This window comes from Cydia pomonella, unplaced genomic scaffold (assembly GCF_033807575.1).
Source record: "Cydia pomonella isolate Wapato2018A unplaced genomic scaffold, ilCydPomo1 PGA_scaffold_178, whole genome shotgun sequence".
NCBI lineage: Eukaryota > Metazoa > Arthropoda > Insecta > Lepidoptera > Tortricidae > Cydia > Cydia pomonella.
In genome coordinates, this window is record NW_026907820.1 from 707,643 (window position 1) to 723,484 (window position 15,842).

General features: G+C 36.0%; 1 protein-coding gene across 3 annotated transcripts in view; it reads right to left on the reverse strand.

The window, feature by feature from the left end:
* Positions 1-15,842, reverse strand: part of LOC133533560 (potassium voltage-gated channel subfamily H member 8-like) — a 167,349-nt gene that overhangs the window by 13,044 nt on the left and 138,463 nt on the right. For all 3 annotated transcript variants that reach the window (XM_061872558.1, XM_061872559.1, XM_061872557.1), the window contains 3 exons: positions 5,971-6,080; positions 3,875-3,995; positions 1,005-1,142 (listed from right to left, as the gene is read on the reverse strand). In XM_061872558.1, coding sequence (XP_061728542.1) covers positions 1,005-1,142; positions 3,875-3,995; positions 5,971-6,080 — 369 coding nt within the window. The remainder of the gene's footprint in view (positions 1-1,004; positions 1,143-3,874; positions 3,996-5,970; positions 6,081-15,842) is intronic.

A 15,842-nucleotide genomic window follows, 5' to 3' on the forward strand; every position in this document is an offset into this window, starting at 1 on the left:
ACGATCATCAATTCAGTTATTTTTACAAAAAAAAATCCTTGGTATATAATGGTTATATGTAGGTATAATCGGCTACAAATTTTGAGTTTTTCAATGTTAAAAAATAATGTCTGTAAAGTTAAGTTGCAACTGTAAACACTCGAATGGGCCGACATTATACTTTAACAAAGGTAGTAGATATTAATAAACGACATAATTTAGTATTAGAGAATAATAAAAACGCTGAACAAAAAGTTAATGAAGCTATTAAAATGTAATTAAAACTGCAAAACATTGAACGCTCTTTTTGCATACTGGCGACATATGTTTGAAGAAGATTATAAAGTAGGTACGTCATAAAATAGAAAGACAGGGTGGTTTTAAACAAAGCACGAAACAACTTACTTATACAATATCTATGTGTAAAGTGTGTCTATACAATCAAAAATTCACTGAGCCAGACCTACTTAGAAGTTATCAGAAAAAGATTTTAAAGTGGACATTAACTTAAATAACCTACGTGGATACTATACATTTACGAATAGATAAACAAGACATTTATTTCAACTTGAGATTGAATTAGTATACTTTTTGTTTATTTCATTTCATATTAAAAGTAGATATGAACTTTAAGATATCAGATATAAGTGAGTTTTATTAAAAAGGCTAGTGTTGTGTCGACGTGTGCTTCACTACTCTATCTACAATACAAACTAGTTCTAGGACTACCAACACTCCAAATCGAACTTTACCGTGCGGTGATGCTCAACTCGCTACGGCCAACAGGAGTCTATGGGGGACCTCAAGCTAACGCTATTAACCGCATTATAACACGTGCCCAGCAGAGGTTATCATCGCAAATGCACAAACGTCATTGTCAAACATTTTACTCAGCAATATATATGATATTCACAAAAACGCCTTACAACAAGGCGACGAGAACAAAAAAAATGGTTTCACTCGTAAATCTTTGTAGCTTGCAGTTTCTTTAAAATGATCTCAAGTAAAATGTCGAGAGTACTTACCGCTGTCGAAGTCCTCATTAGTGGTCATGGCGGCCATCTTGGTGTTAGTGATGTCCTTAAATGAGGCGAGGAATAAAACCACTTCTCGTTTTTCATTCTTAATTGGAACAATGTCGAGCAAACACCAAAAGGGAGAACCTGTGGATATAAATAAATGTTCATTTCGGTACGACTTAATTGAAATGCAAAAGCTAAAAGGCGTGCCTTTGCATTAACTATGCATGCGGGTATCTGACGTAGGTCGCAGTTAGACTTAATAATAGTATAGAGCTAGCTCAATATTTAATATATTGCGGATTGTCAATTATCTATAGTTAGATAGCTACGTAATAACTATGCGAGCTTTCCTATAGTCATTAAAAGTAGCGATGGCAAACAGTTTCCAGTTGTACGCAGCATCGAAGCACCGGCTTGTAAAATTTAATTTTGTCGAATGGAATCGTAAACCCCTTATTGGTTTTTGTTTACGATTGTGGCGTGGACGAAGCTTTGCATAGCTATTACTGCAAGAATCCAGTCTGGTTTAGTTTTTCACAAGCCTGAATTTATTTCTGACACTCATTAAGGGATTTTTTATCGCCCTCGTTAAAAACGTAATCAAACTGACGACGTCAAAGAGAAAGGTTCGTAATTTTATAAATTGCTTTCCCCATTCGAACCCCGATCAAACATCCAGTGCCTTTTGAAGTGGAAATCAAAAGTAGCCCTGACTCGTGATATGTGCGTTTTTAATTGATATCAATCAATATTACGTGGTCTTCGAGCTCGTATATTTATGAGGAATTTTATGTTCAGAATATAAACAAGCAACGGCGAAAGCTGAGATTGAGTGAGCATTACGCGAACATGGCGCGTAGGCAATAAGTGAAGGAGTGTTGAATGAATTCGTGAATATGGAAATTCCTGAAACACGGGCATAAAAAATCTCTTTCATAGCGACACGGAGCACACTTTCCGCGGAGCGAAAACTGTAGAACCAAATTAGTTTTTGCTTTTTCATAAAGCTGAATATTACTAGACTATTGAAATTGCTGGCAAATCGAAGTCTATCGGATAAAAAGATCCATTTTACTTTGATATCGATACCTATAAGCATTTAAAATATATTTATAAAAACTGTATTCTTACGTTGTTAAGTGACCAAAGTCCACCGTTGCCCGTGGCCGGAATCGAACCACCTAGCCTCCAAAGTTAGCGTATACTAGAGAATTTGGGAAGGGTACTGCCGAGGTCGGGTGGTCTAAACGTTAGCCGCGTAAGCTGAAGACGCCTGTTCGATTCTGGCCTCGGGCACCGATGGACTTTGGTCACTTTTTCTTTATTTATATACAGGATGATTCAGTAGACGTGAGCAGGATAAAGCCTGCGTATTCAGTAAGTTATAAGCAACTGTTTCGTACCAGTATTTGTGAGATTAACGTTAATTTAATTTTTACTGTTTAAAAAAAATATATTTTACAGTACATATGGGGCTTTATAGCACTAGTGCGAGAAGTAGCATATTACGTTACTGTGTCGAACATTTAAAGGGCCATATGTACTGTAAAACGTTGTACGATACATGTGCGAATAGGTAATTCGCAACTCGTGTCGATTTAAAACACTCCCTTCGGTCGTGTTTTAATTTATCGCCACTCGTTTCGAATTTCCTATTTTTCGCACTTGTATCGTAATGTACTATTAAGTACGACATTTATGGTCACCCTCTTTGTTTCATCGTATTTTTGAAAAATCGTATCTCACTCAATTGTGACATTTTATTTTTTTCATAATCTAACTGCTGTCATAACGGTTAAAGAGGGTTTATCTTTGTTAATTAAATGTTGTAGGGTGTCCATGATTGTAAATAATCAAATTTGTCCATAAGTTAGATAACCGAAAAAAGCGTGATTGATTTACTTAAATATGACGGTGAACGATTCATTAACATTTAGTAATTGTGTAGGCTTGGTCCTGCTCACGTCTCATGAATCACCCTGTATAGTAGTGTGACTAGTTAAAAACACAAATCAAAAAGTATTTAATAAAATATTTTGATTGGTTCCCCAGTCATTAGATAGATATTGCCTGAATACCTGATACTATAGATACTCGTAGACGACACATATATGTAAAGAAAGGAAGTACAGTCAGCAAATAAAAGTGAGTATCAAATAAAAACAGTAATTTGTTCATGCCTCTTTACGATACTAAGTATATAATAAGTATCGTATATTGTTCTAATATATACATAAAAAACAATTAAAACGAGTACATTTTGTATTAAAAAATCAGTAGAATGTATGCTAATTGTTATTGCTCTTGACGCTTGAAAATGGGGGCTTGGGTTCGAGGTTAGAAGTGTTTCTTTTTAAGAGGTTTCTATACGTCGGCGTCGGAGGAAATCCTGATGCATAGTTTAATTAAATGACATCTACATACACACTACAACATAAATTACAATTGTATTATGAATATAAAAATAAGACTACATTAAAATATAACTTAAACAAAACTACATAAAACTAAAAATATATATTCCTAAAATGAAGGGATAAATAAGTTCGCTTTTGTACTCATTGTGTTTATTTCTTGTTTTTTTGGTTATTTCTCGTACAATAAAGGGTTTTACTACTACTACTACTAAAATGTGGGGAATAAGTAGGTACCTTGAAGTGAAAAGAGAGACGGGGTAATATCACCCCTTTGTCATACTTTCCCACAGAAAACCGCCTAATCGGTTGGTCTGTGTACTTTTCCCGAAGTTTTATTTTTAATAGCCTAAATTTGAAACCAATATCATGGCGTCACGCTAAAAAATGTGCGCACAGATTCAAATGTATGATCATCAATGTCGGGTTTATTGTTTATTGTTACAATATGGGACTGACCATTTTTCTTATAAAAAATAAGTTCGAGTTTGAGTTCATGTTTGGAGTCCAGGGCCGCATCGATCTCCTGCCGATGTTCGTCCCGGGTGTCCGCGCCGTGGAGAAACTTGCAAGCGCAGCCCTTAAAATGCAAATAACATTATCATATAAACCATATCAGATATTTTATGGAAATTAGTTGCATGACAATAATAAGCTTAGCCGTCCATTGAGATATGAAAAATACGTAGACATTAAGGATGACTCACGTTAGACCGCAACGCAACTCATGCTAGTAGGTCAGAAAAGGTACTGGTTTGTTTAGATTTCGCAATTGATATGACGCCCATACGGTATTATTTACATACGTTACTTATGAGAAAGATATAGCTTATATCTTATTTCTAAAGACGTAAACAAAGCGGAACCTACAGTTTCATCAAAAAAATTGTGGCCGATTTCAGCTACATGCTATGGCCAGTTACTTGTAACTTGTAAGTTTTAGCATAGCTTTTAATTTGATTATGTTTATGTAGCCCCATGTGCAGAGCATGGAAGAAGAGGAAACTAGACTGCAAACAGGTAGAAGTATACAGGAGCATATACCTAGGGACTCCGTGCACACTATAATAAAGGAGGCAGTTAGCAATCTAAAAACTTTGCTAGGCTTCGTGGAGGAGCTGCGGCTGTAGCACGGTCGCATTTTTATCTCTTGCCGTTTTATACTATGCCTGTCATTTTCGCACTTTCATACTTGTTAGAACGTGACAGGCATAATGATAAGTGATAAAAATACGATCGTGCTTCATCTGCTGTCTACAACATTGTGTACTACTTGTACAGTCAGCATTCAATAGTGCGTTACGATATATTTGGCCACATTGACACTAACAATCTTTTACAGGCAACTTGATTAACCGGGCAGTCAGTATAAATAATGACCGATGATTACGAATAATGCCTTAGAACGTTGGACAAAGTCCGAAATTTATTACTTTAGCCGGTCCATATTAATAATGCCCAACGATATGTGGTCCATTTAATAAATCAAGGTTTTCTTGAATTTATCACTTGGACGGGGCAGTATGAATACTACCCTACTTCTAGCCGGGCAATGTGATAAAAACCTTTTTTTGTTATTTTTAGGAGGAGAATAATGCAATATACGCAGGTACCACTCGGGTGCGGGGATGAATCCGAGTGGTTATGTGGGACTCCTTGTTATAGGGATTGTTATGGGACCCCAAGTCTACCCACTACACAATCCCCCAGCACCAGTCCGTGTTTGCAGAGCACCGCCTCCGGGTTATATTTACTGTGTCAAGTACGGTCGCCCTCTCTGGGACCACATGTGTGATGAATGGCAGGCGTCCCCGTGCTGTCATTCTGAGGTCAACCTACGTAGGCAGACGGCGGTCGTGTATGACCCGTCTGCGCCAAGCACGCTTGTGGCGTCGTTGGTCAGCCATTGGGTCGATCTCCCTGGCACGTTCCTCCATTTCCTACTGTTGTTGTACGTCTTCACAAAAGGTCTTCATAGCTTGCCATGATCTTTCGCTGTCTACCATGGAATCTGATAAATTCCTGACCATAATAAACTTTGAACTGCAGTTCTAAATATTGTTTCATTACATTGTCCAAGGTAGGTTGGTAATCATTCACACTGATCGGTCAAAGTGATTAATAATGCAGTTGATGTGGGCATTATTCACAGTGACCGGACTTATCAAGCAAAGTGTTACTTGCTTGGATTATATAATTAAAATTGTAACAACTTATCGTAAAAATGTATATCTAAAGGCATCCTGGGGCATGGTGCCAAAGATACTGGCAGCATTTCCTCGCTGAATATTTAGTTTTTAATAAGTTTAAGCTTGTATTCTATTGTACCTATATTTACATTTTAATCTAATAATTTGTTAATCGAAAACGTAATAAAAAGAAATAATACTTATTGTAATCTATATTCCGCAAATAAACAACCCTTCAGTCATTCATTCATCATTCGTTCATTTATTTATTCATTCATATTCATATATTTATTCCATCACTCATGCATATGATAGCCGGAGAACGTTATACATATATTCTAACAAAATTCAAAACGATGACTCCACCTTCTGCATGATGTGTGCCCGCGCCCACCCCGTCAGTTCACAGAATCCGTCCGAGCAGTACACGATCGGGTATGACGGCACCTGCGCGTTGCCCAGCACGAAGTTGCTATCTGTCGACAAACGATTACTTTCATTAATTTAATAACACTAGAGCCTTTACAATGGAGCTAATAATTGTTAACAGAGTTCAAAAGTGGAAGGAAGTGTCAAAAACAGCAAGCTAGCAGTGCTCACTTTGTGGAAAAACGGTTCGAGTTTTTTGGCTCTCCACCACCAATCCATTAGGAGTTATAAAAAGTTAAAGCGACTTCTCTAATTTAGCTTTTGCAGTGTCAATGAAAATTATATTTATATTAGAAAATCCGTCCGTTCTTGCAAACAGAGCCAATTGTACAGTTGGCTCATGAAATAAGTAAATATTAAAAGTGGGAGGTTAATGTACATAGGTTAATGGGCATACCCATATCGTTCGAATAATTAAGATCAGAGCTACATAATCAGGTATGTCAGTGAAGAAAAAAATATTTTGTTTGAATAAATGATTACATTTGTTCAAACAAAATATGAAACGACGTACAAAATATATAGAGATTAGATTAAATAGAAAAAAATATTTCCCCATAAAGCTTTAACGGTTGTAAATACAATTACTAAAGGAGACATTACAGAAATTGCGTCAGAATCAGGTGCACAAGAATAACTCGTTCTTATCAGTTTTTTCCATTTCAATAAGAATTTAATTAATTTTCTTCACGGTGGGGGAGGATTTGCGTTCCTAATAATAATGATCTAGATTTTTCCATTCAAGGGTGAAAAGATGCGAAATTTTCACGCCAAGGTAAATCTGAAATTTTCTTCAGTAGGTAAGTGTCGGATTTCGGTATCGTAATTGACATTTGTTGAAAAGTTGTTAGCTCCTTATAAACTGTAACTTTATAATTTTATTTCGAGTTTGCTTACATATCATTGTTGAAACAAAATTTGATGAAAGCCTTTGAAGAAAGTACACAAAACGAGATTGATTTCGGTCGAGCCTTGGGAAATTGAAGCGCTCTTTTGATTTAAATTACATCGTCCTTTTAGTGCTATTGCTGATATTAAAATCACTTAGACGATTGCAGTGCCTGTAGGCAACATAGATAGGTCGATATTTAAACAGGATGGACATTTGAAAGATTTTCCATTCTTCACGATTTTTTTCTATGTTATTGACACAATGAAAAACTAGGTTTATAGGTTTTCCTTTTTTTCAAAATTTGCAATACACTTTTTTTTTAAAGCGAGACCTATAAACCTAGGATATATTATGCTGAAGTGATCGACATCAAACTGCAGTTAAAGTGATTTATTAAGATTTAGTTAGTGGAAAATGTTTTCTTCCATAATGGAATTTCATAGAACAAGTATCGTTTTTTCGCTAGGATTGCAAAGCTATTCTTCCCTCTTATACATAGAAAACACGCATGACTCAGGAACAAATATCCGTGCCCATCACACAAATAAATGGCCTTGCCGGGATTTGAACCCGGGACCATCGACTTCATAGGCGGGGTCACTACCCACTAGGCCAGACAGGTCGTCGCAGGTATAGAAAACCATATACTTAATTTGTTTTTAAGTTCCGTAAGTATACGAATATACGAAACCTCTGCGTACATTTTGGCCAACGTCGTTGTTATCTATATAGCAGTTAGAACGTGTCGTGACAAACGCAAACATACCTATCTCTCGAATAAAGCAAGGGGCACAAGCACGGCACAAGTATTAAAAGTGGAAGCCGAAGTTTTGATTGCCCTCGGTTGGCTCAGACGCACAACCAATGATCATGTCGCATTCAGTATTAAAAAGGAACTTAGTACAATCGGCGCTTATGTTGTGGATTGTTGTTTTAGCTTTGAAGCATCGTTTATAATGGTATAAGCGCCAACCGCGCTTAAGTCCTTTTTACACGGTACGACACAATGTATACCCACATACACGAGATACGAGTACCTATTCTGCGAAAGCTCGTATGATGTTGAGAGTTGAAGCAGCTTTCCCATCCCGACTGATGTTTAATATGATGATAAAATGAAGATTGTTTATGTTAGAGAAACCAATATTTTATCAAGGCCACAATCACACAAAAGAAAGTTTCAAATATTAAATAATCACTAACAGTGAAAATGAGAGAAATTAGGCATTCAAAGTACCTATTCAGCTCTCGAAAAACCCTTGAGGTGAAAGATGATGGATTCATAAAATGGCAAAAACAATGTAAATCTCAAAAAAGGTAGTAAAACAATAATTTATATCTCGAAAAGAGTAACTAACTTACAGGTACCTACATATTAACATTGACTTATTACTTCGCGACACCGCTGTGCTCGAATCCGAGCCAAGCGTGCAGTCCAACGCAACTAGTTGCGACTTGCGACCAATCGCGCGCGTGATGCGAACTCATCAACCAATCGCGGTGTAGCATTCCAGCGAGGTACACACCAAACGAGAATATTCGGTCGGAATTATATCTTTACTTTTGAAATTTTGGGTATTACCATTTACCAAGCTTACAATTTTATGATATTTTTAATTTCACCGTGCTTATGTTTCAGTGTGCGAGAATATGATAATCGAATTATTTATATGTAATTTTTAAACTTAAAACATAGAATTGAGATCCACATAGCGCAAAACTGTTTAAAAACACATCTATTAAAGGCTTCAGTCAGTTCAGTCAAGACATAAATATAAGTAGTAAGTAATGGTATACGTAGGTACAAAGATGTCATCGACAGCACGGATCAACTAACATTTCGAAAAAATATTTTTGCATTGAAATAGGTATTAGAGTTCCCCGTAGCTTTGACTTTAAGCTATAACTAGTATCTACCTAATAATGAAAGTAAAGCAGGCTCCTATGTAATACGATTACTTAATGAGTAAGCATTATTTTTATTGTAGAGTTTGATATTTTTACCGCCATACACCAAAATCTTTTGCCCGAATGACATTCACGATATCACTTTATTGTCCGTCCGTCGATTTATAACGGCTATTAACGAACGTAAGTCATCATTCCAAAGTTATCGTATTTCTTGTCTCAACATAATGAAAAAGATGATAAATTATGACGTCAAACCCCCTTAAATATGATGTGACGCAGTTTATCGGAACCGCGTAAAAAATAAGTACCTTAACGTATGAGTCTGAATCAGTTTCATGCGGCCGCAAATTTGATAGCGTTAGCAAAAACCCCGAGATTGATGAAGGAACGGTGCGCAGGTTACATACTAGGGTGTCCCTTATTTTACGATTTCAGAAATTAATAACGCAAACCCCCTTAAATCGGTTTCTTTTATCCCGAAACACTAAAAATAAATTTTAGGTCATTCCTGTAACTGTAACCCGTGGCGACTTTCATGCGATTCTCCCATACAAAGTATGAAAATAATCAATTTTTTTTTTTCGTATTAACCATGGATAATTAATATTATTATTATTAATATTATAGGACATTATTACACAAATTGACTAAGTCCCACAGTAAGCTCAATAAGGCTTGTGTTGAGGGTACTTAGACAACGATATATATAATATATAAATATTTATAAATACTTAAATACATAGAAAACACCCATGACTCAGGAACAAATATCCATGCTCATCACACGAATAAATGCCCTTACCAGGATTTGAACCCGGGACCATCGGCTTCATAGGCAGGGTCACTACCCACTAGGCCAGACCGGTCGTCATAATAATGGCATACATTATTTAACAAAAAAAATGTCGATGCGAACACAAAAATAATTGAAAATTATTAAATTACTGTCTGACCAAATTTAAATTTAAGTCTAGTGACCAAATGTACCTATCCATAATAGTAATTTGTATGTGAATTTCATACACAAGTCGACACGGGTTCTTGTCCTACAGAAATGTCCTGATTTTTTTCAGGGCTTCTTGGGGTAGCATAATTATATTTAGGGGGTATGCGTTCTTAATTTTAAAAATCGCAAAAAAGGGACACCCTAATACATACCCACTACCCTCGTGTAGCGCAGATATGGCACTCTCAGTCAGAATTAATAAGTTATTTGGCATTGGTTAGCATTTCCCCCAGAAATATGCACTAACTTTACGTACGTTACACTAGTGTACATTTACGGCTTTAAGGTTGTTTGTTATTCGAGGAAAGGGAAAAAGTTGTGGTTGTGTAAGGGAAAGTGCCTTCTTGTTTGAGCCTTTTTATCTTGCTAGGAACAGTGTGATAAGGGAAAAGTGTGGACTGAACGAAGATGTGGTGACAAAAATTGAGAAAGGTATGTTGAGATGGTTTGGACACGTGGAAAGAATGAGTGAAAGAAGGTTAACAAAGAGAGTGTATAAGGGAGAAGTAGAAGAGGGAGCTGGAATGGGTAGACCTTGGCGGACTTTCTCTGATCAAATCGGGGAAATCCTGAAGAAAGGCCAGGTCAAGAGCACCCTAAACCGACGAGCGTGTATGAGGAAAATCATGAAAGTGAAGGAAGTGAAAGAGGTATGTCAGGATCGTAGCAAGTGGAAATCCGTGGTCTCTGCCTACCCCTTCGGGAAATAGGCGTGATTATTATGTATGTATATATATGTATGTAGGAAAAATGTACGTATTCGATAACATATTTCTAGATTGTCATATATGTGATAGTCACATTTAAATTCAAACCGCGGAAAAGCTAAAAAACAACGATTAACTATATTTATCGCTGTGGAAAGGCGAATAGCGGGCTAGTTCGAGTTTTAGTTCACTTCACTTCACTCTTTTTAGGGTTCCGTAGCCAAATAGCATAAAACGGAACCCTTATAGTTTCGCTATGTCCGTCTGTCTGTCTGTCTGTCTGTCTGTCTGTCTGTCCGAGGCTTTGCTCCGTGGTCGTTAGTGCTATAAAGCTGAAACTTAGCATGGATATATAAATCAATAAACCCGACAAAGTCGTACAATAAAATCTAAAAATTTAATTCTTTTTAGGGTACCTCCCCTACACGTAAAGTGGGGGTGAAATTTTTTTTTCGCTTCAACCCTAGAGTGTGGGGTATCGTTGGAAGGGTCTTTCAAAACTAATAGGGGTTTTCAAGAAACATTTTTTGATAAAGTGAATATAATCGGAGATAATCGCTCCGAAAGAAAAAAAAAATGTGTCCCCCCCCCTCTAACTTTTGAACCATAGGTCCAAAAAATATGAAAAAAATTGTGGAAGTAGAGCTTAAGAAAGACATTAAATGAAAACTATAGCGGACATGATCAGTTTAGCTGTTTTTGAGTTATCGCAAAAAGTTTTCCCTTCATAGTAAAAAGACTTACTTTAATTAGGTACTGATTATGCAAATTTGCCTATTTGTTTGACTCGGGTGAAAGTTACCGTTTCATCCCTTGGTAAACAATTTACTATACTTTAAGCTCCAGTTTAGCTTATTGTGACGGAAGAGTAACTACGGAACCCTACACTGAGCGTGGCCCGACATGCCCTTGGCCGGTTATTTCATGCTTAATTTGTCCTTATACTATTTGCGTCCGACGACTAGTGGGGTAAGTAAGTTGAGTGAGTATACTATACCTACACTTTTGTCTAAGGCGATACCGTTTGGCACGATTATTATATGTAATAAGATTATATAACGGTACTGTATTAAGTCATATTTTTATCGACATTGACTTATAGTACGATTGACTTGTTCTCGAACTTTTTAAACGTAAAACCAAATTGTCCCTGTCAAACCGAGGTATGATCATAAAAATTTATCGTCATCTTTTCATAATTAAAAACTTTGCTTGTGCGGCGAATAACCGGTAATTCTGCGGATTGTATAATCTGTGCCGAGGGTGGCGCCCCCGATCTTTCCATCTCATCTCGCCGCTTTCAGCACATACGGCTACCCCGTGCCGCGCCACCGAGTGAAAGCAAACAGAAACAAAGGTTGCCATAGTGTTACGGAAAAAAGTCTTTTTTAATAAGCTCCACAGAGTGTATAAAAGCGTAAGGCGTTAAATGTAACTACTTTTACAGTACATATGGCGCTACTTTACCACACTAGTGCGAAAATTATAGCATATTACGTTACTATGTCGAACATTTAAAGGGCCATATGTACTGTAAAACGTTGTACGATACATGTGCGAATAGATAATTCGCAACTCGTGTCGATTTAAAACACTCCCTTAGGTCGTGTTTTAATTTATCGCCACTCGCTTCGAATTTCCTATTTTTTGCACTTGTATCGTAATGTACTATTTTAATACAATTGCTCAAAAAGTGCTACTTTACGTAGCTGTTTAGCGTGCGGAAAGTTCGATTTCGCGAACTAGTGCTTTTTACTTTTCCACTTGTTCCAATTCATGACTACTTATTGATGAGTGTTAATGTTAGTTTCCTTTAAAAGTCGTTATCAACTTAAAAACTTACTGTTAATGTAAGAATAATAAATATAAGCATATTTCATATTTTATTACTTACCTCTTCATCATTATAACACGTTTATTTTTAGTATTGAAATTTGAAAAACCTTTCTTAATAAGTTATCTGAGTGGAACGGAATAGCTGCCGAAACGCCTGTCAAAGCAAAGGCGTTTTTTCTTACTGCAAGAATGTTTTAAGTTTCCAAAGGCAACATTCGATATTGTTTTCATACAAATTAAATATACGATACACAGATAATCGTAAATAACGATACTTAGGTTATAATATAATAATATTTTATATTTACAATTGTTTCTGTCTTATAGAACATGCATAAACAAGTACTTGTTGTTTTTCTTATTTTTTCGCAACTGTATTAAAAACGTCGTTCGATACACGTGCGGAAATGTCATTCTTTATTTCATGTACTCGTGAAGTAATGACATAAGTAGGTACTTTAGCATGGAAATGTACTATTACTTCATAAACATAAACATAAACGAAAACCTTTTTTTTTGAGCGGTAGGTAAAAGCGCCGGCAGAATTGTGCTTGACTAATATGTTGATTTAACGATGTAAATCTGTGTTAACCATGATTCTAGCAAATAAATAAATACAAATACAAAAGGGCAAAACTAGCAATAGTGGTCAAAATATTGCTAATTTTGTGCTATCGTCAATATTGTATAACCACTCAGAGGTTCTTAAAAAGAGAAATGGGATAAGTTTATTAAATGTTTGTGACCGCGCTTTTGTATATATTATACTGATAACACAACTTAACTCATTGCAATTTAAATACAGAGGTGCTTCAATATTAAAGCGTGCCGGGCTTGTAGGCACTTATTCGCCAGTTAATTGAAGTGAGCTACCAATACGTTTTCCAAGAAAGATTGGGCATTTTTGCTGATTTTCCATTGAATAAAAGTTTCATATGCCGCCAATTATTTTTCATAAAAGCCTAAAAGGCTATCGTTCTCGGCTCTTGCCTCTATTAGTATTAGGTACTGGCAGCGTCAATTTTATGTGTTCTACATTTTCAATGCTTGAAAATGACATTTTCGTCAATATATAAACTAAAACATGCTAAACTATTCCAATTTTCTGACAAATACGGAAAATGTCTGGCGCGTTATTTTTTTTACGCACGATTCTAATGCGCGCGCAAGGCAAAGGTGTGAACGAAATCGACAAACAGCCAATTTAAACAGAATAAAAAAGCTAATATTTTCGTATGTCTATTCGACGGATGGAGATCATATCGATAAAATGTTATGTTTATTCATTTTCATCACACTTTCTCGAAAAAGATTTTATTTAATGCAAGTGTACTGAAGGACAAAGGCCTATATTGTTCCCGCGGGAGTTATGGATTGTGAAAAAAAAGCTAAAACTCCCTAGGGAGTTTAATTCTGTCACTAATTCATACGAACCATGTGTAGCCGTTTAAAATATTGTTACATAATTTCCAATCGTGGCTGAATGGCGAATAGGTCTGTGTCTTCGATACCTAACCTGACAAGAAAATACAAAATGGCGGAGGAATGTTTGATATGTCACCGTATTTAAGAATTATTTCGCTTAAAATTTAGTTTTTTCTTGACAAGTGTGATGAAAAACATTGTGTGTAACTCCGGGGGTAAGAATATTGCAAACTTGGGTCTTTAATTCCCGACAGCTGCAGGCTCTAGACCACCCTCGTATCCAAAATTCCACTTACCCCCCTCGTTGCACAATGTACTATAATGTATATTACAAGATAATTTAATCTATAAATTATGTTTGGTGTGATAAAACCTCTTTGATGTAACATTTGAAACCTAATAGTCAAAAAAATGTATTACCCGACCAAACTAAGAAGGCTCCATTTCCATGCATATTATTTCTTAACTCAGTCTGATAATATAATGAAAAAGCACGCGTGTTTAATATCTAGGATTATGAGCCTAAAATCGGTGCAATAAAAACGTCGTTTTGAGCAAGTGTGTTGAAAAATAACGTTATACTACTCTGGCAAACCCGCCGTGTCGATGTCGTGCCGAAATAAAAATTAGGCGCGAATACAAACTGAATTCCGCGCTTTTTTTTACTACGTAAGCTGGCTTGAAAGGGTATAAAGTAAATTGATTTCCTTTTTATTAACCATTTGTTTAATGGTTATTAACTATTTTATGTTACTAGTAGTTTTTTGGAATCCAAGCACGAAAAATTCCCAATGCCCCAAATAAATACATATACTTTTCTTTCACATTGCACGTAAATAGTAATAACTCGTGAGTAGGTATCCTAATTTGGACCAAAAGTGGCACTGTGGCACTCAAAAGTAAATAAATTGGAAAAATAAATTTAACGTCTCTATTAAAAGCTATGAAACTTGTAAGGGTCATTAACATACACACGCAGAAAAAAAATTCTTTCATTTCCGAAAATCAAGGACAATGGAGCCGAATTTCTGAGATTGACTTGTATCGCTTAAATCCGGAGCCGATGTGAATTTCGGCTATGCCAAATGTAGAAAAATACAAATTGATTTAGATTAAGCTTTTCTTGTAGGAGTTTTGGCTTTTCTGTTGCAAAAGGACTGCTGTTGTTTAGTTTAGACATCTATTAAGACAATACAAGAGCCAATCAAGTCTATTTTTAGATACAAGGGACAAGTATACACTAAATACAAGTTCCAAGCGAGTTAAATGGCTTTTAATACGTAGCTTTCCCCATTCTCAAATACTATTTTTACCGCTTGAAAAGCACACGGGAGTCATACACTCCTCAACACCAGTATAAGTTGGCATTTCTGTTAAGAATACTTACTATGGATTTTAAGCGTATAGTTTCACTGGTTAATCCAAGTATTTGACTCGGGAAATGAAGATAATACGTTGCCTCGTCTCAACTGGTCGTCAAGTACCTAGTGTTTTCGTTCCTTCGGGCACTTTGAGAGGTTGGAGCGCAGTCTTCAACACGCGATTCTTTTCATTTCATGCAGACTTCTAAAAATAGAACCTTTTACATCATTTCAATAGCATTATAGTTAGGAACTTTAATTTAAAGCTATAAAGGGAATCATATGTTTTACACATTCCTCTTATATAAGGATGACGAGTAATTCATAGGTACGAGTATGGAAGTTATTGTACGTAAGATTAAAATACTCGTAGTGTTTGTACCCACAGGTTTGGTATTTCTTACGTTTTCCTGACAATTTAAATTTTTGAAGGGATGTAATCCCCACAGCCTTTCCTGTCCATCTTTCTAACCATGTATTTATCCTTCAGTCAGAGGACCCAAAAACAAAACAAGATAAATAAACAGAGATAAAAATTGAAATAAAAGCAATATGAGCCAAATATTATTTTTATTTGATGTACTTCTACCTATATTACTAATAACTAGAGAAAATAAACTTGGTGTGTATATAAATAAATAAAAATATGTAGATATGTCAGCGGCAGATCG